The 25,250-nt window shown below is 41.5% G+C and overlaps 3 protein-coding genes across 5 annotated transcripts; 1 reads left to right on the top strand and 2 right to left on the bottom strand.

Annotated features, from left to right (window-relative positions):
- Positions 1-2,184: 2,184 nt before the first annotated feature.
- zc2hc1a (zinc finger, C2HC-type containing 1A) lies at positions 2,185-10,531 on the bottom strand. 2 transcript variants are annotated; one of them, XM_070985667.1, is made up of 10 exons: positions 10,467-10,531; positions 9,682-9,755; positions 8,486-8,602; positions 7,992-8,018; positions 6,600-6,741; positions 6,283-6,425; positions 5,523-5,628; positions 5,290-5,365; positions 4,779-4,883; positions 2,185-3,943 (listed from the first exon to the last, which is right to left on the bottom strand). In XM_070985667.1, exons 1-10 carry the CDS (start codon positions 10,483-10,485, stop codon positions 3,808-3,810), a joined length of 945 nt encoding a protein of 314 aa, XP_070841768.1. In that variant the 5' UTR covers positions 10,486-10,531; the 3' UTR covers positions 2,185-3,807. The 2 variants fall into 2 exon arrangements, with proteins under 2 accessions (XP_070841768.1, XP_070841769.1); XM_070985668.1 differs by lacking the exon at positions 7,992-8,018.
- A 1,622-nt stretch (positions 10,532-12,153) lies between these two features.
- On the top strand, positions 12,154-18,270 carry pkia (cAMP-dependent protein kinase inhibitor alpha). Of its 2 annotated transcripts, none has more exons than XM_070986501.1 (3): positions 12,154-12,252; positions 14,919-15,118; positions 16,592-18,270. In XM_070986501.1, exons 2-3 carry the CDS (start codon positions 14,968-14,970, stop codon positions 16,666-16,668), a joined length of 228 nt encoding a protein of 75 aa, XP_070842602.1. In that variant the 5' UTR covers positions 12,154-12,252; positions 14,919-14,967; the 3' UTR covers positions 16,669-18,270. The 2 variants fall into 2 exon arrangements, with proteins under 2 accessions (XP_070842602.1, XP_070842604.1); XM_070986503.1 differs by having other exon boundaries at positions 12,158-12,252; positions 14,941-15,118.
- Positions 18,271-19,849: 1,579 nt separating this feature from the next.
- Positions 19,850-24,932, bottom strand: bco1 (beta-carotene oxygenase 1). The gene is made up of 11 exons (XM_070986500.1): positions 24,869-24,932; positions 24,650-24,778; positions 24,299-24,428; positions 23,915-24,062; positions 23,196-23,346; positions 22,726-22,946; positions 22,314-22,568; positions 22,110-22,215; positions 21,894-21,988; positions 20,402-20,513; positions 19,850-20,004 (listed from the first exon to the last, which is right to left on the bottom strand). The coding sequence occupies exons 1-11, from the start codon at positions 24,930-24,932 to the stop codon at positions 19,850-19,852; spliced, it is 1,566 nt and encodes a 521-aa protein (XP_070842601.1).
- Positions 24,933-25,250: the final 318 nt, after the last annotated feature.

The raw sequence follows: 25,250 nt of genomic DNA, 5'->3' as shown, positions 1-25,250 counted from the left end.
AGCTCATGTAGTAATTTTCTTTATACAATCATGTGTTCACAAAGTGGTGAACTCGCTCCAAGCTCGCTGGTGAACCACAGGATGCCCCTTTCATGCACAATCATGATACTATCACCTGTTACCAGTGAACCTGTTTACCTGTGGAATGTTCCAAACAGGTGTTTGTGGAGCATTCCACAACTTTCCCAGTCTTTAGTTGCTCCTGTCCCAACTTGTCTGAAACATCTCGCTGCCATCGAATTCACAATAAGCAGATATTTACAAAAATCAATAAAGCCGATGAGGTAAAACATTAAATATATTGTCTTTGTACTGTTTTCCGTTGTATGCCAAAAAGGGTTTCAAATAATCACATCCTGTTTTGGTTATGCTTTATATAACGTCCCAGCTTATTTGGAAATGGGGTTGTAGGATCAGAATCAGATTTGATGATTCAGGCTCATAGTTAAAGTCTGAGTCATGCAGCAGAGCAAACCGGGACCTCTTTAGAGCCTCGGGCCTCACCGGATCAGCACAGGTTGGAAATGCTGGCTCAGACTGCGACATGGTTGGGTTTGAACTTTTTAAAGTCTGCACCTTGCTTTTGGTCAAACGTCCTGTACTTTGAACCCCATATATAGCAGAGGCAGAATGCTATTCTGTGATTGCAGCCAGGGTTGTCAGAGGTCAGGTTTCAAAAGACAGACAGTGGAGTGAGCCTTGTTTCACTTTATGCTGATAAGGAATTATTACATATACACTCTTTAATTTAGCATTATCGCTAACTGCTGTTCATGAGATTATAGGACTAAACTTGACTTCTTTTGAACAGACTAAAGAACCCCATGTGAGGTCAAAGAGGAGGAGGACAACGAGACAAAGGAGGAACGAGCAGAGACGAGGCAGAAGGGAGACCAACAAACTTTGCAAAGCCAACACAATCCTGTCCGCCATGACTGAATGCTACCAGATGCTGAATACTATATTAATGGTCACCTGAGGACATGCTCCAGCATGTTGTGAAGCAAAAAGAAAACTCACATCCTGCCTGTAATATGTAGTCCATCTTGGATTACACAAGAGGAAGCTTCCACTTCATTTAAGCTATTCTGTCAAGTACCTGTATATCTCTCTTGCAGCTATTCTTGGTGTTGTACGACTACTGACTCTTCTGATAAGTTTCCAAGCTATACAGAGACAAGCTATTAAGCCAAACGCAGAGGAGGGTTCCAAGACCGCCCGACAAAATGGAAACCACACTGTGCTTAGTGCCACCTGTGGGCTGTGCATGCCACCCACTGTCATCCACCAGAATGTCTTATGGACTCCATAGAAGGTGAACGAGGCACAGCACAAAGAAGCTCTTTGACGGTGAAAGATGTATTCCAAAGGGAAACTGTTTTCCAGAACGATTTTCAAAGCTATTAGACTGTAAAGAATATGCTAGGACATTTACTTGCACTTACCGATGACTGCTCAAGCAAGACCGGGACATATTAAGGTGCTCAAATGCAGTTTTGCTTTCACTTTGGATGAGAACGACGAGCCCTGGCTCATCTTTGTTATCTTAGTTATCTAAAGCTCCTTTGTTTTTTTTGTTTTACTGGGGAGTTGTTTTAGGCTATGTGTCAAGTCGTCTCCTTGACATGACATTATGTTGATTAATCATTTGTATGATTGATACTTTAAAAGCACATTCTGCCACGCATGACTTCAGTTCAGCTCACCCAAGTGACTCCATGGAGGACACATCTCTGAAGCTTTCCTGTCACATTCACTTGGTGCTTTGATTAATGGTACCTGCCTAATTAGGAAAAAAAGGAAAAACTTGGCAGAAATGTACTGTAGCCTGGGAAACCAAAATGCCCAAGAGCCACATTTGTTGTTTTACATTATTATATTAAAACATGCCATTTGTTGCTTGGTGTACCAGAAATGCCAAAAGAAGCATGCAGCCTTTGCCCCTTCCTGTCAGGGTATAAATAATGCATTATCATGTAGCTAATTTCCTTTTGTAAAATATTTGTTTTTAAGCACATAAGCAACTAATAGTGTCTATGACCCATGGCGTGTATTCAAATATATTTATATCTAACACAGGTGTTACATTGTACTCATTATCCTCAGTGATCGACAGTATTACAGAACTGCAGTGTTTTCTCCTTCCTCTCTCTTCAACAGACACTCTCACAACTCCATCACAGATGTCTTCATAGAAATTTATTGATGGTGGATATACATTAAGTGCACGACCGCTTCCAGGCTAACAACTGTTATCAGAACAGGAACACACCTGTCCAGTCTGCTTCAGTTTGCTTCTTGGAACTCGTTACAACTCAAAGACTGACATTCACCGTAACAATGCACCTTAAGTCCCTCTTGGTGTCCCACCAGTTCATGAACTGTGTGGGGTCATAAATAGTGTCGATTATGTCACGCAGAGAGATCAGAGCATTTAAAAGGACTGTAGTGTTTCTGTACTCTTTAAATACCATAATGCATTGAATACTGTCTCAGCAGAAACACTGTCAAGGAAAAAGCAACTGCAACGCATCCAGATGCATTTAGGTTTTGTACAAATCCAAATAAAAACACGTTTAATTCTGTAGAGCATTAACAAATAAGGTACGGTCATTGTTCATTCAGTAAAAATGAAAGGGAGTAAGAAAATAAATAACACATTGCACTGTATAAAATAAGGGGGGATAAAGGGGTTTGAGTAAATGCTACATTTGTATAGAAACATCAGGGCTGGGATGGTAACAAACTTGAAAAGTGACCTCAAAGAAAGCACTGACCTTTAACAGTTAGTTTGTTTTTGGACTGGTCCCAATCGAGACATGGAGGAATTCTTTCCAAAATTGCAACACGTTTCCTTTGAAAAACACATTGTTTTCTTCAGTAGTCAATTCATATTGCACTTCAATAGGAGCATATTCTGTTTGAGGAAACAGGGGCAAACAGGATTAAGGAATGTGTTTCAGGTCATGGCTGACTGGAGAGCGACAGACAGGGGCCATCACACACACCTCTAATGAGTCACACGTTTTCCTCTACCTCCTTTTACACATTTTACAACCCACTTCTGAGCTGTTACTTACTCTTGTCCTCATCTTTTTCCTCACCTCTTCTAAGGATGCACCAATGGCTTTCAGTTGCTGATATTGACTCTGCTCTGCAGGGTAATTATTATTCATTATTGCCCAGTGACAATAAAATTGAGTTTTTGCAATAATACAGGCTCTAATTTCATGGCAATAATGTTCATGTATATGAGCTGGTGGAAACAGCAGCGATGTTGTGTTAAAATCCAGCAGTAAGAGGGAAGCTAATTAAAAGCTAATGAGCTGTGTGGGTTGTTCCTGCATCAGCCATATTATCGGTTGCTGATATCACAACCTTAACACGGTTTAAAGGAACTTTATGCCGGATCAGAGATCCATCAGCCTCCAGTCAAAAGTAAATAACTGCAAATTTTACAGTACATCATGGTTGTTATATTTGTGTTATTAAAATGGTAGGATTTGTGCCACTGCATGAAAAACATGGTATTACCTAACCACGCTGACCGCTAGTCTTGATAGCTTAATAGAGTGGAAGGGTCCAGCAAAATCCTTGAAAGCTAAACAGCATTTAGAAAAGAAAACACAGTGGTGTAGGGTGGTCTGCCCATTACACCACTCTGCTGTCAGGGAAATTAGACCCAAGAGTGAAAACATAGACGGATATGATTTTTTAGGATTATTAGCCTTCGTGAAACTCTCTGATGCTAGATTGAGTACCGGTGCATCTCTACGCTCCTCTACTTTCTCCTCCTTCTGACCTCCATCAGATACACATCCTCCTGACCCCACACTCGCAGCAGAATTTGGCGGATTCAACGGGGTACTTGGTCCCACAGGCGTGGCAGAACTTGCTCTTCATCCCACCGTTGCCGACGTTGTTCTCGCCGTCGACATCGTTCCTGAGAAATTTAACAAAGGTGACCGAGCAGTGTGGTTAGAAACTATGTGCATTAGGAAGTTAATGACATTTTAGTGCAGGGCCGGTGATACTGGTGATAATATTAAAAGTTTCATTACTGTATTGTGTCACTTATGCAGTGACATGACAGTTAACCTGTGAGGCATCCTTGCCTTTCACACCTATAGATATGCTTTTTGTTGGGAGGCACAGGTGCTCGGGTCAAAGATAAGATAACCTTGGAGGTGTTAGGGACTCCACTGACAATACTGAGTAAAAACCAACGCATGTTTTTTTTACTTCCAGTGTGGTTTTAGGTGATTATGCATGATCTGTGACTTACTGTATAAAGCAATGATGTTTAAGCTTTTGGTGCTTGGCTGCATCCATTTATACAAGCTGTACCACTGTCTTCTCTGATGTCTGATGAAAGTTATCTATTCAATTAAGGACAACTGAAGGCTCATTAAGTTATTTTTGTGTTTTAAAAAAAAGGCATTTCATCTGTCTAACTAATTAGCTCCTGGAGCTGTGCAGCTTGCAAAATGTTTCAAACAATAACAAGCTTTATGATATTGGCTGAAGGCATCACTCTAGCTAGGAACTGATCATAACTAAGGGAAGCCCCATCACAATTAAGTACTTTTTAAAAAGTATTAAACATTTCGAGAGTGTTTTTAAACAACAGGCTGCCGAATAGGCACAATAAAGGAGCTGTGTGTAATACATCAATTGACCACAAGAGGTCAGGAGAGATAAGCAAGACTGTATGGTGATTGTATTGTTTTACTTCTCATTCATTCTCATGTTACTAACCCTAACCCTAACCTGCTCACCTTGATATGTAGGTGTCTACTTTCTTCTTGTTGAGAGCTATTCCAGACTGAGCATTCCTCATGGAGCCATGGCCAGAGCTCATTGCTCGGGTCTTACTTCCCACACTGAGAGGAAAAACATCAAGGAGAAGAAAGACGAGGGTGAGTCGAATGCAGACTGCTTGGAGAGATTGGTTTGTAAAGACAGAGATTCTAAACACACATTTGAGCTGCCACTGACCTATTATTTACAGATGTGACATGTTACGCTTATGGGGCCATCAGTTAAGTAAGTTATGGTCAACAAACAATGAAGTTCTTGCATTAACACAAGCAACACAGAAACTACATATTAAACGGTTTGGGGAAACTACGTAAATATACACTTCTTCTCATGATATACAGATATTATTAGATCATTAGACAACTGAGCTACAGTGAATAAAGAAATTTAAGAACAATGCCTATGACTTGTTTGTGCAGCTATCTTGCAGTGCAGCGTGGGTGTGTGTGTGTGTGTATGTGCACTGACCCTGATGGAGGGCTTGTGAGGCCGGATGGATTAGTCCTAATTGAACCTGCAGAAGAGCTCTTACTAGATGGGATTCCTACAAGACAGAGAGTGAGAGAGGAAAAAAAACAAATGCGGTGGTAATACAGGAGCATGTGCATCTGTACTGTATTACAACTGGGCAAAAATACACTGAATTGTCAGGTGTGAATACAGCACCTCAGGAGGCATGATCAGCACAGCTGTACTCTTACCGCTGGGCTGTCCGAGGCCTGATCTCTGGGGTAAACGAGAGGAGGCTGACGGGATGGTGGACACAGCAGGAGAGTTGGTCTTCTTTACTGAAGCAGGAGGCTTGTACTGAAGACAGAGAATATACCGTAGTACAAAACAACAGCTATTATCATGGGATGCAAAGCATTAACAAGTATGGTTGGTAGCTGTGCATGCGTTTGAATATTTGTTATGCACTGTGACACCTTCTAATATGCTAATATACGCTGTGAGGAAGGAAATCTGAGAAGGATATTAAAACTTGAAAAAAACTGCCTGACAAAAAATGCACTCCGCCGTGGCACACTGGGAGTGTGGCATAAAGTTCACCAGACAACATTTCTTCCATCATGATGGAAAAAAATCAGAGCTCTTTAACAAAATACTTTGTACCCTGCTGTTTTTATCGCCTGCCAAATTAACTCCCCAGTCATGTGCCATTGCTGTTGCTAAGTGACAGTGGAAATTCTACGCCTGCTGCAAAGGGGGGTGTCTCACCATGATAAGAACAGACAGCAAACTGTTGTGGATTTATGAGCAACACCTCGTAGAATTACCTGGCCGAGAGTGGCTGTGTAGTTGCACATCCACACAACTGTGTGCGCATAAACAATTCGTTCATACCGTCGAGTTTAAATGCTTCATGTTCAACACACGACCAAATTTACACTGGGAAATTGATGTTTGTGATGATCTGTTCCTGCGCACCGCATCACCGGTGCAGTGTGCGCATGCGTCTACCTGTGTGCGAGCAGGAGTCTTCTTGACGTCTCCTATCTTGCCCTTGTTGGGCATTCGCGCCGCCTGCTCCTGGCAGAACTTGATGTGTCTGTCAGCAGCATTCTGGTTGAACCTCCGCTGACAGTAGGGGCACTGGACATAGTCTAAAGACAAAACGGGTGGTGAGAAAATATACCTGTAACTGCATCTGTTGTATAACTGCTACGGCGATAGAGACAAATCTAAGTACTAATACAGGAGGAGGATTTGACTTGTGCATATATTTTCCTTTTCTCTTGCAACTGTAAACTCAATAACTCCATAGAGCTACGTATTACCTGGGTCATAGGTGGGAGGAGGAGGTGGAGGCAATGGTCCCCCGTCCTTCATAACCTGAGTGGCTGCCTTGGCAGCCCGGATGGTAGCAATGAAGTCATCGTGTTTCTTGCGCCAGTTGGATGGTTTCTTAGGGGGTTCTGCCTGGCAGGAGGAAACACACAGCAGATGCTCTGTTACACCTGTCTGTTTGTTTGTAACCACAATCTTGGACAGCTATTGCTGCTATAATGGTACACCTCATCTCTGCCGCTCTGATGTGCTGACAGTACGTGAACTATATGTGTCCTTGTGATTTAATAGTTGACTGATAATTGGATGTTTTGAGAATCAGCCCACCTCCTTCCTCTCTCTGGGTCTCTAAGTCTATAATGATTACCTTCTCATTTTTGTCTTATTCAGGCCTGAAAATCCCTCTAATTGAAGTTAGGTTTCACCGACACCCTTCCCCAGTCCTTCCATAGCAGCATTGCGTGTCTCTACTAAAGCTGATGATTTCTGACAGAATTAGTTCACGGTGTGTCCTCTGAGCTGCGTCTGTGGCAACACAATAGCCCTGCTGACTTCTTACTTCCTCCTATACGGTTACAGTCTTCACATTCATGAAGTGTGCTTGTCTGACAAACACAGATGATTCTGAGAGAACTGAGTTTAATTTTCCTTGAACTACGCACTACTTGACCCTGACTGCAAGACACATTTCTATATAATCCTATATACTAACACTCACACTCATTTCCAAATTGCCAGTGATGAGATACAGAGAGAGAGACACAAAACAACAGGAGATGCGTCCTGTCGAAGCCTCCCGTGGGAGGACAAAGTGAGTGTGTTGCACTTAGTTGAATACTAAGAACAGAAGAGAATATACGTGTATTTTTTTCAGAGCTGACATATTAACAACTGCCAGGCAACAGACAAAGTGGGTACGAAAGGATGAGCGAGTCTCGGTTCCTCAGAGTGGCCTTAAGTGCCTAGAGACTTCATGACGACTCTGTGAAGGTAGTGCCATAAACAAAGCTCTGCGGTGTCAAGGTGAGTTGTCAGAGAGTACAAGAATTAGAGCAGCTTGAGAAGACAGAGGGAAGACTGTCAGCACAGTAATGGTTAAAGAAAATGACAATCTAACAGGATACATCTGAATAGTGTTAGTTGGAGATTGTAGGAAGGTAAGAAAATACCACAGCTTTAGTGTTTTTTTTTAGCTAATACCACCAGCAGTGTGAGTTGACACACTTCCATGGGTTTAAGCCAATGATTCAAGGCAAGGAAATCAGCATTTAGAGAGACAGAAACAATGAGTGAATGCCGCTTGGCCCTCAGTGGATTAACTGCGCTTGGAAAATCATGTATACAGAAGGAAAGGACGAAAAAAAAAAGACGAATCAACTTACTTTCTCAGTAGTAGATGAACTTTGTGACTGAAATACAATTAAAAGTGATTTAGATTTGAAAATAACCTGCTAGCACAGAACACTGAATGTCCTAAATGAACAGTAATAAAGTCTTATCTTATCGTAAAGATTAAAAACATGAGTGTGTGTTATCAGCTGATTCTTTTCTGGGTTCCAGTGACCTAAGTTGATGGAATTATAGAAATTGTTCAGATGGGCGAGGATAAACAAGGCTGGAAATACGGCAGCAGCTCTGCTGTATTGAGCTGTATGGCCTTAAAATCTACAGCCTCTTCAGCTGTTATATGGAATATTTATATCTAAACTATGTCCTACCATTGCTCTAGGTCTTGTATGGTAAATATGTACAGTGAATAGATGAATGGATAGATGATATGCATAATTTTGAGCATTTTCTGCTCTCTAATAATAATGAAATTGAACTCTCTTGGACTTTTATGTTGGATTTCCATCCCTCCAAGGTGCAGCCTTACCTTTGGTTTGATGGGTTTGAGTACGGGGATGTCTGTGCCCTCAGCTCTCTGTCTACTGGAGTCAAAAATCTTCCTCTTTTTGGTTGATGACTTTTGACAGATTTTAACATGCTTTTCCTGTAGCAGAAAAAAACCATGCACAAAGCACAATGACTACACATCATTAAGCCTAAAACAAATCTTATTGCCCTTGTCGTAACTGTCATTTTGTTTCAAGCGCATTTCCAAACTTCTGCCCTTGAAAGAGGCAAAACGCATGACGCAAGACATCTTTTCTGTGACTGCTGTTGCAAAGTAAAGAAGGCGAACACTCCTTTCAAATGAAATCATTCGTGCAACACTAATAACATCAGTATTGTACTGAATGTTGCATCCTGTTGTTTCAAGCCTCCTATCCTCAACACAAACACACATCATTATATAAATACACACGCAGCAACAAAATAATGTGAAAATACATCAGTGTAGCCACTGTCGGCTAATGAGGCTGAGCACTTATATAAAAGCATTTGTGTATCTGCATTACTGGCAAATAATACGTTCCAATTATTAAAATCATAGTAGCTTTGGTGTGGGAAACACCCAGCTCTGCACTGTGTCTCAGTCAGGTTAACATGTCAGATGATGGTCGCAAAAACAGCAGCTGTAACAAAAATATGGATCATAATCATCTTTATCAATGTGTGTAATCACTGTATAAACAACCACATACTTTACACAATAATCAATTACGTCAAGTGTTGTACATCAATAGTGTGCAGATCTCTATGTTACAAGTGCATTTGTTTTTCAGTTTCATCCCCTGGCAGCAAATTCCATTACAAAACAACCATTATCTCCAATCTGTACACCTAGAGTTCAATTTGACGATACATTTCAGCACCACAGCAGGTCCTCAGTCAGGGCTTTAAATCAAGTAGTCTAAAATATTTTACATTCCCTTTAACAGATAATGTGATTATTTGTGAAAACCTTTCCTACAAAGAACTCTTCTGCAGGCAATTTGGACTGCAGCCCATGACACATCCCAACAGCTGATACCGTGTCAGCTGATACAAGCTGTGGAAAATATTGTCATCAGGGCAACCTCAGCCAGACTTCAGATGCCCCATCTTCAAAATGTGTCTGATAATTACAATAAATCACACGATATCTCAATTAAAGCGTGTTAAAAATGACCCAGTGCGTATTTTTACCAGGACTTTGGGGAAGAAACTTCTTTTGCAGATTCTGCATTCGACCAGATTCTCAGCAGGAGGAGCTTCGCCGTCTGCAACAATGAGAGATTATATGCTGGCTGAAGTGAAGAGGGTTAAATGTGATGGAGAACAGAAAGCGATCTGCCTTCGTCTTCCTGTTAAATGTGTAAACAAACAGTGGAGCAGTCGAGATTTGATACATAGTAAAATGCTTACTTTTGCTCTCATAGATTCTGTTTTGGGCATTGTTGTTGGATCACTGATCAACCACAGTGTCATAAATTACTGCCTTAATTAGTTTATTCGACACGGATTTCATTCCACCATTATATCAATAAACGCCTAAAAACTGAGTGGGGTTAGGCAGACAGAAGCTAGCATATCAGCTAAATTCACGTTACAGATTCAAAGCTGTTCAAACATTCTTGTTGTTAGTGTCCCCGTAGACGCGACTAAGAACAATTGACGTCTAATGGTTCCTTGCAGCACTTTGGTTACGTTAATTCATGTCGAGGTTCATTCGTGAGCAACATGCTAATACTATATAGCTTCTGTGGCTAACAGAGGGATCACACCCATACGGAGACAGCTAGCTTCATCATTGGCTCTGACGTTACCTAGCATTACTAAACAAAAAAGAAAAAGAAAAAAAACAGGTCGCAAACAAAACCCGGTAGGCTAAAGCAGTAATGAATACGCCTGCGTACAAGAGTAAAAACGTACAGGTAGAGAGCTAGGCTTTGATGCTGAACAGCTGAAATAAACGCCGGCAAAATCCTCACCTTCAAATTCCTCCATCATTAGGTTATGTCTTGTCTGATGCTGCTGTTGTTACAAACGACCAGAAGCACACAGAGGAAGTGAGAGCGTTCCCCCTCCTCACTTCCGGCTTCGCTAAAATTCAGAGACATGGTCTCACATTGGCGACATTTCCTCTATTTCTCTAGTGTTATGAACCAGACAGACACAGTAATATGTAGAGTCTTTGTAAGTTACTGAAAGTGTTGTGACCACACATTTTATTTTGCAGGTTCCTCTCGTATATGTGCAGTAGTGGTCTGTCTGAAATTGTTATACTGTATTACAATAATTTCCTCATACATTTCCTTCACTTATGTATTAGCTAGATACGATTCTAGATAAGTATTGATTCGTATTCCGTTAATAGGTCCTTTTACCAATGTGTCGTTACAATTCAGATTTAACAGACAAGCGTTTCCATAGCCTATGATTGAACGTGAATTCTCTTGGCATTACTGATCTTTGGCTACCAATATCAACTGGATTGCCTGATACCGCTTCACGTGCCAACATCCCAGCACTTCATTGGCTGGTTACTGCACGGTTTGGGTTCATGGCAGTGTGAATTTTAAAGAGGGGCGTGGGGGAAAACCCTGTTTTCCTGTTCCCATTGTTATTCCCAAATTTGGGGTTAAAGTACAATAATCCAGACATGACATTTGTAATTTTGAGTGCTATAATCCCCAGCCTCAGTAGAGAAAATACTGATTTATGATTTTCCTGATGAAACACAAAACATTTTCTACATACGATGTCATTGGTCATCTTAGCAAATTGTGGGTATACACATTTTTTCCACAACACAAGATCTGGTCAATCAGATCAGGCCTTCTGGTAGGTTGTGTTACTTTCTGTTTCAGCAATAAAAATGTAGTGAATGCCCTTGTTGCTTTTGTGAGCTCCAACTCTTGGCCAGAGCGCAGTTCCCAGTTTGTCATATTGAGGACATGTGTCATCTGAATGGAGTAATTCACAACCAGATGCTATGAGAACGCATACTGAGTGGCTACAGCCTCTTTGCCTTCATAACAACAAAATCACTGTTCTCACACTGACTGTGATCTCTCTCTCTCTCTCTCTCTCTCTCTCTCTCTCTCTCTCTCTCTCTCTCTCTCTCTCTCTCACACACACACACACACACACACACACACACACACACACACACACACACACACACACACACACACAATAAGTGTCCTGTTCATCTGTCATCTGACCTTTCAGGTTTCAGTGAAAATTGTTAGGGTAGTGGTCCTTCTGGATTCGTCAACATTTAAAGTTTCTTTTAGACTTCTTGTCTAACATAACTCATGCTTTCTTTAAAATATGATGGACCATTATCTATTATTTTCTAGTCATGCTATACACAATTGTACTCCGGTGCAGTTTTGGGATATCACTGTGATATGTGTATCATATTAGCCTGGATTATCATTTTTACCCTTAGATGTTGAATGGATGCAAGTACTAATCTGATTTGTATTATCAAAATAAATAAATTAACAAACAAACAAATAAGTAAGTAAGCCTGTGGAAATTCTGAGTGCAGGTAACTTGCAAAAAGTTCATTTCAAACCCCGACGTGAGTAACATCCGGCAGGCTATTACTTCATAAATAAGGGCTTTATTTTGAAAATTATACCCGGAAGCTGTAGTACTCTGGCACTGGCTTGATAGAAATGGTAAATGCTCTGTCGTGAGCGCAGCGGTGAATACCGAAGTGGCATTCGAGCTGATGTGACTGACCCCTGCGAATAACCCAAACAGGTATTCCGCTCATCATCATCATCATCATCATCATCATGATCACCATCATCATCATCATCATAATAATAACAATACTCGTAGGAATAGAGTGCGCGTGCCTTCTATCCTAATGTGTAACGTTAATCCACGCAGGCTGCGTTTACTGGCACTGAGCTCTGTGGGGGTCTTTGTCATTAGAGAAAGGCAAACGCCGGCTATTGATTTGTTACTGACATCAGACTCAACATGTCCATAATCCTGTACTATTAAGAGTACGTCTTGATGTAAAGGTGTGTCAAGAATGCAAGTGATTTATTAGAGGACTCCATTGCACACGACAATGGGATTCGCTGCAGCGCCTCCACTTAGCCCTTAATAGAAGATAAATGTAGGAGGACATTAATTACTTATACTATACTCTAATAAAGGTCTTCAGTGGACTAATGACAGCTCATATAGAACCATACTAAGGCCATTTAATTATCTAACTAATCCTGTCATAATCCTTTAGCCAATAGGATGCTGTAGAAATGTCATATCACAAAACTGGCATGTACTTTGTAAGCTAAATGGTATTGAAATATTGATAAAAGCATGTTTGGGAATGCAATTATTACTTCTCTAAATGTATGTGAAGGAGTTTAGTGTGTGTGTGTGTGTGTGTGTGTGTGTGTGTGTGTGTGTGTGTGTGTGTGTGTGTGTGTGTGTGTGTGTGTGTGTGTGTGAGTGCATGTGTGCATGGGAGACACAGAGAGAGGGTGTTGGGCATCATTCCCAGTAACGCCCAGGCCATCTAGAATAACACTGGCATAAGTTTATGGGACTCCATTCCTGGACAGGACAGCAAATCAAATGGTGGAAGAGCAGGAGAAGCCAAGTGTTTTTTCTTTCTTTCTTTTGCACTTTTTAGTAAAAAGGGCATCCTGGCCTGTTGTCTTATTTTTATTATTTGAATTTGTGCTAGGTCATTTATTTGATCATTTGAGTTTGTGCTAGATATATTGTTGTTGAGGCCAGCTGAGCTCTGCTCCCCACATGGGAGCAAAGCCATGAGGACAGCAAGAGCATGCCTCTGCCAGAGCAGGACACACACACACACACACACACACACACACACACACACACACACACACACACACACACACACACACACATGTGCACTGCTAAACTGCTGATGTTCTGCTTCATGGGTGCACAGTATGACTAAATTATGTAAACTGTAAAATTAATATTTCATAGAATATGAGCAAAGAAGTCACATGCCAAGAATGTTCTGTTACTTTTAGCTACAAATAAAGCACTTCCTCAGTCCAAAATGTCCACAGTCACCACCAGTAACAAAATGACCGATTGAATTATTAATAATAACAGTAATCAAAATTACATTTACTTATGATGACATATTTTGGCTGAGATTTAAGCCTCATGTTTCACATAAAAGCCTCGTAAGACTGTATCTATGAATTTGAGACATGACTTGTGAGATTAATCAGCACTAATTATTTACCAAGAGAGATGTCCCTGTAAAAGCACTTTGTACTGTTTTCAAAATTGAGCAACACATTATCGTCACTGACAGCATCACAGTTAGACTCTGAGATGATACACTCATTTGCTGCTTTTATGTCAGAAAACAGTCATCTTGTGTTTCTGGCTCCCCTGTGCTGAGTCTGACAATTGTACATGGACAACATCTGTTGGGTCTTGCCCGTCTTGACACCATTTTGAGAATGACAGCTGAGTGGGGAGCGCGCTCAGATGATGACAGAGGATGCGTCCAAAAATAGCCACGGTCAATCACAGCTTGTTCGGGTCTTGAAATAGCCACAGATGCATGTGGGAGCTCAGGTCATTTTTTGCAAATTTCCCTCGTTAAAACTCCAATATTTAGACTGAAGTAAAACCAAACTATCCTTTGAATGCCCAAGGGTATATAAACTCTCAGGAAAAAACCTGTTTTTCTTTGTACATTTCTATATTATAAGAATGTGCCTATTAAGTATGGATAAAGTTTCAGACTGATGGATTTTAATTAGTGAAAATGGGGCAGGGAGGCCAGGACCTGCTCAGTGCTGAGGGGCAGCCTCGTCCAGACAGATTGATACAGAGTGTTAGAATGTCAACAGAGGGGTTTAACCTAAATCTCCGTAGCAACACAGCTCTGATCGTGCTCCAAGCTTACTCCCAGTGGGATGACATTTGAATACAGTGCTGTCCTCCCTTGTGCCATAATTACCCCTTTGACTGTGTGTTTTTGGATGCTGTATTGCCTCACTTCAAAGCTCTCTCTTTTGTGCCTTCATTCCACTACCCAGTATTCTTTCTGCAGGATTTGTTTCCTCTGTGTCACTGGTGTCGCCTGTACCCGAGACTGAGATTAAAATAGATTAATCAGGGATTAGGTCATAAAGTAAGAGGAGGGATGGATGTATTGGATGCGAGCATGTGTCACTTTCTTCATGTCAACATAAACTGTTGCTGCATCCATTGTGCAAAGCTGCTAAGGACAACCTGCACAAAGCCCCTGCATTTCAGTCATTTCCCTAGAAAATGTAGTGCATGATCATTTATGTGTGTGTGTGTGTGTGTGTGTGTGTGTGTGTGTGTGTGTGTGTGTGTGTGTGTGTGTGTGTGTGTGTGTGTGTGTGTGTGTGTGTGTGTCTATGTGCACCTGTGCTTGTGGTAAGTGTGTGCTGCTGTGTGTATCAGGCCCTGCTATGGTGAGGTGTGTTAGCAATGACGGATGTGGAGGCGACCTATGAGGATTTCATCGCCTCTCGACGGTCCGGCCGCAGGAACGCCATCCATGAAATCCCAGCCGCCCCTGGAGCGCAGGGACCCGCTGACCTGTCACAGAGTCTGGCACAGCTCAACATCAATAAATCAGGTGAGAAACATCACTGGTCGTAGTGACACTTAGCTGCACGGTGGCCATGGCAAACAATTAAGTAGGACGATTGTAAAATGTGTTTCAATTTTATCTTCACAGTGGCAGAGTTTGACTCATGAAGGCTGTTTTCATATCCGTCTGCATAAGTTTTTCTGTGCTCACCTTGAATCTTAGTTGTCTTTTGTCCACTATTTAAACTTTTCAAATGAACAATAATTGTATTGTCATAGAATCTGTCATGTCTGTCATGACGACTGTTCATGGTGTCAAATGGGAATCCCACTGTCACACACTGATGACCTGATGACCAATAGGTGATCTGGAGGGGGCATTGGCCATTGCTAGCAAAATGACCTAAATTCATCCCCCTTGTTAGCCTGCCATCCCCCCTCTCCATCCACTAGTGGCAGAAAGAGTGCAGGGGCAGAGGGGTTGTTCAGTAGAATATGTTAATGTAGTCTGCCTGACTCATTGATCCTTTATCTGACTGAGGCTTGTGCAAGTTAGTATCTAACTTGGAAGGGTTGTATATTCAAATATATGGCATAGCAAGTATATGGTTGAGCAAGAAAGCTGCACATTAAAATGTAACTCTTGCGTGAGATGTGCAAGTGGAAATCACCTCTGATAGGTAGGTATCCACGGTGCTGTCCGCGGTGCTGAAGTAGTTCTCTCAGTCCTGCCGTTCTATTAGCTTTAGATCTCTAATATTCTATCAGCTATATACTACAAATACTCAATTTATACTACTATGTTGTACTCTGTTGTGTCACCCTCATGATCAAAGGGACAGGTAACAGCATGTACTTTCTCTGAATTGTGATGAAAGCAGTTGTTGATCTATTACCCAGCCAACATCGATCGCCCAGCAGGTGTCACAGTGTGACCCATTCAAGCCTGGCAGTGTGGCAAATCGTAGCCTACATCTAATTAAGCAAGAAGGTCGCCGGTTCAATCCCCGGGTCGGGCGGGGGCTTTCTGTGTGAAGTTTGCATGTTCTTCGCGTGCATGTGTGGGTTCTCTCCGGGCACTCCGGCTTCCTCCCACAGACCAAAAACATGCTCATTAGGTTAATTGGTTACTCTTGCCCTTAGGTGTGGAATATTTGTATGTCTATATATGTTGCCCTGCGATTGACTGGCGACCAGCTCAGGGTGTACCCCTCCTCTCACCCGTTGACAGCTGGAATAGGCTAAAGCCCCCCCGCAACCCCGAAACGGATAGTCGGGTATAGAAAATGAATGAATAAATGAATGTTTCCTAATGTGTCTTCCTTTGGCCTGCTCACATGATGATCTGTTATGAGTTTACTATTCACCTTCCTCTCCTCCCATAGTGACTTCTGCTCCTGCAGTTTTTATGGCGGCTTGCTGATTCAAGCAAACTCCCTCGCATCGCTGATTTCACACATAGTAATTTATGCATGAAACTGACTGTCTCTCTCTGTCCGCCCTTCTGTCTGTCTGTCAGGTGATGAGGAAGAAGACACTGAGAAAAGCCAGGACTCTCCAGCCAAAGAAAAGGAGACTCAAGCTGAGGGCAGCTAAGCAGCAAAGGGCTGCTGACATTTGTGGATTTGTGCACCTGATCCCAAAATGCTAGGCCTCTAACTGGCCAGTTGTGTCTAATAACTATGAACAGACACAGCAAAATCCTGCACTGCCACCTTTAGGAAGTTGTTGCTCTTGCAACCACTGCAAGTTTCTGCACTTGGGGTTGTTCCAACGTCCTTAAAATGCCTCCTCTCCATGTTGACCTTCCTTCATGGCTGCTAATATGGATTGGATGTGATGCAAGATGAATGCAGCATGATGTCAACAACCAAAACCAGCCCTGTCTGACTGTCAGTGGTCCTGAGAGGAATGGAGAGAAGGGAAAAGAGGCCATTTAGGATTTTGGGGGCAGGCTTAAGAATTTCCACCGAATTAAAATTTTGTCTTCCCTCCCCCCCTTGCCTTGAATCAGTCACCACTGAGGTGTCTGAAACACTTCCAGGGAACTGGGGAAAGAGACTGGATACCTACTCTTCCTCTGTTCTTGTTGCATCAGTCAATGCTCACTCTTGACTGTTTCCAGTATCCTTTGTTTTGTTTATTTTAGGCCATGGATCTCTATCTATCTATTGAATTTGCACTGAGGTGTTTTCAAAATTAAACTGAATATCCCAAGGGAGGGTGATGTTGTATTTGTGTTTATGTGTCAGGTGCGCCATCTCAGACACTACTGGTTTGTTTACTACGGCTACTTTGATTTACAATGAGGAAATTTTGTAATTTTGTCATTAACTTAAAATATTCATTGTGAGATTGACTTTCATTCTTGCAGTTATTCAGATGGTGGCTCATAGTTTTGGAATTATCCTTTCAATACATCTTTTGTAAAACTCAGTGTTTGGGTATAGTTAATCATATTTAAACATCCCACTCGTAGTCTGCAGCTGCACAAATTCTCTCCAAGTGCAAGGTGTGAAGTTTTCAAGCAACATACAGGAAGTGTCCATATTATACTGTGACCTGGTTATCCTAGATCAATACACTGCCATTTAGCATATCCAAATGTGTGTCTGCAAGTGTTGCATGTGTTTAAAACGTGATTAGGTTTACGGTGGATATTGAGATGAAGAGCTGATTTGCTGCTGGAGATTAGAAACGCTACAATACTGGTCGTGCTCAAGTGCACTAGTGTGTTATTTATAATGTGTTATATTATTGTTTATTAGAGGTGCATATGAGTGTATTTCTTTATGGAGTGTCTGTTAGAATGGTTACCATTGTGATTGTACCTATGAATTTTGCATTTTATCATTTATGATAAACTGCCTTTTTCTGTTTAACCAACCAATCTGGAATTCACGTAAGGCTGGCATAATGACTTGTTGATAAATGAGGGTAAGGGGCATTTTTACATTGTGTTCACAGGTCCAGAATAACTTGTACATTGAGTCAGGTATAATGTGATTTAATGACCCATACTGTTGCACTGTAGGTGACCTAGAACACCCATGATCATGGGGTCATATTGTTATTTTCTGCGGCCTATTCATGGGTCATGTCACTGCATTGTCAATGATTTTACTGTATTATGTTCCCATATTATATTTTGTCAACTTAGTTAGTTTTGATGTGCAATTAAATCTGGAAAATGAAATAGTGTCAAGATAGTCTTCTGTGACCAGATGATAGGAAAAGCTAAAGAGCAAATGATATGCAGCAGTCTGCCCTGACCTCAGTGATGTAGATGGACTGATGACTGGAGGTGCAGCTCTTTGTGTACAGGGAGAAAAGCAGAGGGGAAAGGACACAGCCATGGGGAGATCCAGTGCTTATGATCTGGGAAATATGTTTCTGCAGCTTCACTTTCTGCGTCCTGTGAAATAGGAAGTCAGTGGCTTTGAGCTGGGACAGCACAAGACACTCATATGAGTTCATTACCACAGAGGTCAATAATGAGTCATCAAGGACGTTTTTAGACAAACATATCAACACATGCACACATGCTGCATGTTTATGGAGTTCAATGTCCATAATGTCAATATGAGCTCATTATTGCATTATGAGTCAGTTCATGGTCGTTATCCTTTTATTTAATCCGGTGTTATGTTCATGGAAAAACTGACCTTTGTGTTTCATTATATGTTGTTGTGAGTAAATAGTACCCTAACCCTGGCCATTGCTGACCTCATTTGTGGCATTCTAGTCATTACTTATCCATCCATCCATTTTCTATACCGCCTATCCCTTTCGGGGTTGCGGGGGGGCTGGAGCCTATCCCAGCCGTCAATGGGCGAGAGGCGGGGTACACCCTGGACCAGCGATCCAGTTTGCAGGGCAACATACAAGACAGACAACCAGTCACGCTCACACTCACACCTAAGGACAATTTAGAGTCACCAATGAACCTAATGCACATGTTTTTGGTCTGTGGGAGGATGCCGGAGTACCCGGAGAGAACCCACGCATGCACGGGAAGAACGTGCAAACTTCACACAGAAAGGCCGGACCCGGGAATCGAACCAGCGACTTTCTTGCTGTGAAGCACGTGCACTACCTGCTGATCATTCATTGATCATTCTTTAAGTGTGTTTCAATTATTGAAACAAACAGTGGGCATATAGGCCACTGTGATGTAATTGATATTGTAATTGTATGCCCCAGTGGTGCAATAGATAAGCGATTGGACTTTGCTTGTGAGTCAATTTATCTCAGATTGCTTTGGAGGTTAAAGGTGACAAAAGGAAATACTTACTCAGGTGTTTTGGCAACAGATGACAAAATGCCTTGAAAGAATCGATGACCTTAAAAGAACTGCTCGCTATCACACTTCCCAAAATTGGAGTGTTGGAATCACTCTTATTCTCTTGTCTGACCAAAGAACGGGAATACATAGCTTCAGATGTTTTATTCATTCAATGAAAATTAGAAGCACAAATTCAATAATGGTGATAGCGGTATAATAGAATAATGTGAATAATGGTAATTGTAGTACAATTGAATAATTTGGGCTTCATAACAGTAATGTATAAATACAAGCTCACAACATTTTGACCCACAGAGAATCTATAAATCTGCATGTTTCTTGGTAAACATAAAAGGAAAAACAAACAGTTTTTCAGTTGAAGTAGCCCATGAAACCATGCACATCCTCGTCACGCTTTTGGCTAAAATGAATGGTCAAATAGATTCCTGTGCCATACAGTACAGTATTGTAGAGCTTACATATACACAGGGGCTAATTGCCCTGTGGGATAAAAAATCCATGCACGTCCTTGTGCAGCGGAGTGTTCACGTATGCTCGAGCTACTTCTTGGAATGTTCTGCCATCGAGAATCACAATGAAACCAGACTGGTCCGGGTCAGAGTTTATGACTGATGACAAGACCACACCTGCAAATCAAAAGGAAGAGGTTATTATTGCTTATTGCATAGCAGAATGGCGAAAAACTAAGGAATCACATCAGATGACGCTAGGTTTTAAGATCTTCTTTTACAACAAAATACAGTTAACATATAGTCTCATCAATTCAGATGTAATTACTCAGGGTTCTTATCTTTATAGAGCTTTATAGCCCGGTATTCTTATCCATTTTTACTCTGTAGTAGCATATAAGATTGCAAAATGGTGCTGTGTTATGTGGCAGCCTGTTGCAGTAGCTCCGTCGTTTTCGTTCGTCTTTTGTCCATTGAGTGTGTTTTAAATAATTTCCCAAATTGGGATCAATACAGAAACCGTCTAAGTCATGCTTGTCATACATTGTGCATGCATGCCACACAGCATTCTCACCATCATCCTCTGATTCTCCATTAGGTCTGGGGATGAACACAGGCTCTGATGGACTGCAGTTGCCCTCACTCCAGTAAATCATTTCCTTGGTTTCTGTGTCAAACTTCGCAATCTAGAATAAGTGAATAGTTTGGGGAAATGATTTTTATTTAACCTGTAGAAGCAACTCATAACAAAACATGAAAAACAAGCACTCTGAATTCCCCATACTGTATATGATAACACCCTCAGAAAGGTTGTGATCAGTATTATTTAAACACAAATGCTTAATCATAAAAAAACCTAAAAAAAAAAAAAAAAAATTCCACTTAAGATCAAAACATTTGCTCCCATTGGTCTCATTCTTCTCCATTCGCTTACATCAACAACACCGAGCATGAAGAGCTTATCTTGTTGACACTGTCTGCGCATGCAGTACTTTGGCCCAATTGCAAGCCATGTATGTGGTAATGAGCTGTAAAATTGCAAAATAGACAGAGTACTGTAAGTGGACTGTGCATTTTTAGGAAGCAGGTCTTTCCCATTATATGGATCACCCAGAAACCCAGAAAAAACCCATGAGCCCACATATAATGCAAGCAGCAAATGTGACAGCAGTACATAATATGTATGTTTCCTGTTGTTGCAGTCAAAGATGGAAGTATAATAAACAGTTGGGGGTGAAATCATATATGGTGGCATATAGGAAACACAATATTCTTAGTTTTTATAGTAATTTGGAGGGGGGGCTCAAAGTAAGGCAAAGGTGTGTTCCAGGTCTGACGCAAATGAGCAAGGTCCCATCTTCCTGAAAGGAAGCTCTAGCAATGACTTTCATCTGCATAATGTTTGCTTTTTCCTTTTGCTCATCCTGTCTTTTATTCCCTAGGTTTTACACTGTGTAAAAACCCATATCCAAAACCCATTAAAATTCAGAAGAAAAGAAAAAGCTTGCGTCTGAGGCTGGGATCCTTTGTCAAATGGGAATAAATAAAAATATCTAATTGTTTAAACCATTGTTTGTACCTTCCTTTTTGCAGGCAATATACCTCTGGACCATGTGTATGCACTGAGACACAAAGGAAGCTCTTTTCCGAAGTGCAAGAGCTTTGTTACTGAACACTTTGAAGCCTCACCAAGTTATGACTTCTTTGCATTGTTTCGGGTACCTTGATGTATGTGTCAAGTGTACCCAGTGGAATGGACGTGTGGGTATCACAATGACAGACAAGAGGCTGTTCTCTGGGGCAATTTGTAGGTCATACTTCAACAAATTGTTCCTTCTGTTGTGTCAACTGGTAATTCTCAGTTCTGCAATTTGCTTCCTACCTCTGTTAAAAACAATGCTGTCAGGAAGAATCTGTTTCCCAATAGCCCCGCATCAAAAATATCACTTCAAGAGTCTGCACGATTTGAGTCGTTCTTGGCAAATGGCACTATGAAATAACAAAAAAGGATGTTCCCAACAGTTCTGTTTCACAAAAGCCAGATGAAGAACAATAGGGAATGTTACCTGTTTTGACTGAGCGGGCTCCTCCACACAGTTCCCGTAGACATATCGGTGCTTCTTGCCATTGACGTCATAGTTCATTCTGGGTAACTCAATACCTGATGTATGTATGTGTATGAACAAATCAATTACTCTTAAAAGGCACAATGTAGGAAACACTATTTGACCAATAATTACTCGTCCAAATAGATGTGTCTATTTGAATGGCTTTGGTTTTACCTTCGCAGAGCACCTCTGCTTGGCACTTCAGTTTGCCCTCTTTCTCCTTCACAGCGCTGGCTGTTGTGTATTTGAGTTTCACCAGGTTCTCTCCAACTGGAGTGGCCTGCAAAAACAATAGTCAAAAAGTCAAAATTAAACGTAAGAGGAAGATCTCTAAATTTCAGGATGAAATCAAGCCCTTTTTTTTTTCAAAAATCCCACCTTGTCTGGGTTGATGGGAAGCGCAAATCTTTTGTAGCTTGGTTTGGAGTAGGCATCATCATGTTCCTTGTTTTCCTTCAGCTTGCTCAAGTAGAACATTTCATAAAGGCTGTTATCCTTGTAGGCGATAACGTCAAAGATCACATGGCCGTCATCCTCAAAGGCATTCACATGATGGTAGACAATCATTGTTCCAGTGCAGTACTTTGTCTCGACCTGTTTGCCCGTCTTTCTGTCTATCAGGTGAATCAGAGTCTGGTGAAGAAATAAGCATTTAGATAGACAGTACAGAGTCCAAAACGCTGGTTCATTCTCCCTGGTATCTACAGCAGTCATACTTAGCTCAGCAGAAAGAATGTGAAGGACAACATGCATGACATTAATCAAAACACACACAGCAGTGACCCCTTACATTTTCCTCAGAGCAGAATTTCATGCAGCTCGCCCAGTTGACCCCCCTCATGTATGCAGTGGCCATCCTGAGGATGTCCAGTTTGAGAGGCTGCTCGATGAAGACGAAGTAGTTCTCCGTCATGCCGAAGCTGTGGTAATAGCTGGGTGTGAGCAGCGTGCGGCAGGGAACTGTGCAGATCACCTCCACGTTCTTCAGTGCAGGGACATCCTTGCCTTTGTCTGTAGGTTTTGAGGTAAAAAGAGAAAAGGGTGAGGAGTTAAGAGGTTAGGGTTAGTGGTCAGGATCGGGGTTAGGGGTTAGAGAGGGTTAGAAAGATAAAACAGCAAAGGAAAGGAAAAACAACAATAAATAAAACAGGACACAAGTGAATCAACAAGACATTTAAAATAGTGTCAAGTCTTTGTATTCATAGATAAATACAAGAGTTCAATTAATTAGTAACAACGGAGGTTTTGAGGTCTATATACCTTTCTTTGACACAGCAGGAACTTTGAACAGCACGTATTTGGTCTTGCCCTTCTCTGCTATTGAAGTTCCCATGTTGTAGGTGCTGCCCTCTTTGTCATAGTGTGGATGGGACGAGCACAAGTTCACCTGTACGTACTTCATGTAGTCCACCTGTGTGGCATAATTCAACAGCTCATGAGCTCTGAAATCAACCCTTCATTTAGATGTGTGTTGTTTGGGCAATTTGGTGTTTTATAGTGCAGTGTCGTTCGTTGTCTTTCTGGGAGTTTATTCTTACACCTGCAGACGGACTCCTCCCTGCCGTCTCAAGTGTGAGACGGCAAGAGGAGAGCCCAGAACAGGGGAAGTTGTCAGGTTATATACAATACATTATCTTGTAAATAAGATGACATTACCATCAGATTAATGTCAGCATAAAGGCACGTCATAATGTGTTGTTCAATCAGGACAATGGTCAATCAGCAGCTTTGATCATGCAGGATGTTCAGCAGGTGAGTACATATGTGGGGTCATGGTCAGCAGATTAATAAATACATACACCTAATCGAACATAGTCAATCATTTAGCTTTAAGATAACCAATGCTTACGACTGAGAGGAAGAGAAGATGAAATCATTTGGTTCATGATTGAGGAATGGAGAATATGAACAATAAGCAATCACATTGCAGTGTAAATGGGGAAGGATGGTGAGTAATCAAGATCAGCAGATGATGTCACCTTGTCCTGAGTTTCCAGAGTCACGGGATCAATCTTGCGAATGTAGTTGGTTTCAGAGGTGGCATAGTAGTCGTTTCCGTATTTAATGAAATTGCTGGCACCGTTGTCAGTGAAGTCAGGCACAGTGTGGTTGAGAAAGGTTATTGCCCTGAGAGGAAGACATGTCAAGATATATATGTGAAAGGGAGGTATGTATCATCCAACACATGCATTAGAAAACTGTTGGCTGCTTGTCTGTCACATGTTTATGCATTGCAATGTTACAGATGATTCATATCAAGTCTTCAAAGTCTGACTTAAAAACAAACAATGGAAACTCTTAAGACTAACATAAATGAAATAAGACAGTGATACAACAGTTTAAATAAAATGAAGCATGCTCACTTGACAAGGAAATTTTTGCTTGGGTCTGGGTATGCCATCGTCCCCATTTCAGACACAACTATCCTGTTTGCAGCCATGTTAGCTTTATAGGTGTCACTTCGAAGGAATCTGCTCCTGTGGGTCACTTCACCTGTAAAGCATTATTTCTAGTTGCAGTTCATGTGTTCTTTTAGTGGCTGTGACACTGTAACAGAACAAGGTATACTATGCAGGAATTATGGCTCATTGTTTAAAACTTTTTAAGTCACAGATCAAAAACTGGAAAGCAAAACAGGCTTTCAAAATCTTGGTTTCTTTTTTATTTCATCAGTTACACCTGAATGCCCTTCAAGTTAGAAATGCAAGCCCAACCGTCTTTGAAGGTGAAGCTGTTCATGATGGCCATCCCGTCGAACCAGTGTTCGTAGCTGGTGTCCCCCACAGAGAAGATGCCCGGGCCATTACGCAGCAGCGTGCCTTGCAGCCAGCTGGGGATATTCCCTTCATGAGAGGAAATACAGAGAAGAACGAAACCTTCAGCAACGTCATTCAGCCAATGCAGATGTTCAGTAGTGTTAAAAGTCAACCTACCTTTTACATCTGCTTTATAAGGCTCTGGCCTCTCCTCTGCGTTCTTGGAATAGTTTGTGGCCATTTTTGCTGACAGAGTCACGAAGAGGACCCAGAGGCTTCTGAGTAAATACTGCAAAGTACAGCGCAAACCACACCCTTTAAAGCTGTCATCTATGTGTGTGTGTTCGTGTGTGTAAGGGGGTGGAGTGAAAGGAGTTATCTCACTTTATGAAGGTATCTGTCCACAGGGACGACTTTACTGAATTCTTGAAACCCAGTTCAGAGAAAACGATTAAGCCTAGAACAAACTGAAGTCTCTCATTCAGCAATAAAATGTTCCTTATCAGTGTTTTATTGTCATATCTGATGTCTTTTGCATTATTACTGCTTCACTCTTGTG

The sequence above is a fragment of the Chaetodon trifascialis genome, chromosome 18 (genome assembly GCF_039877785.1).
Source record: "Chaetodon trifascialis isolate fChaTrf1 chromosome 18, fChaTrf1.hap1, whole genome shotgun sequence".
In the NCBI taxonomy this organism is placed as follows: Eukaryota; Metazoa; Chordata; class Actinopteri; order Chaetodontiformes; family Chaetodontidae; genus Chaetodon; species Chaetodon trifascialis.
Note: the sequence above shows the minus strand (reverse complement) of the source record. Positions and strands in the feature narration are given on the sequence as shown.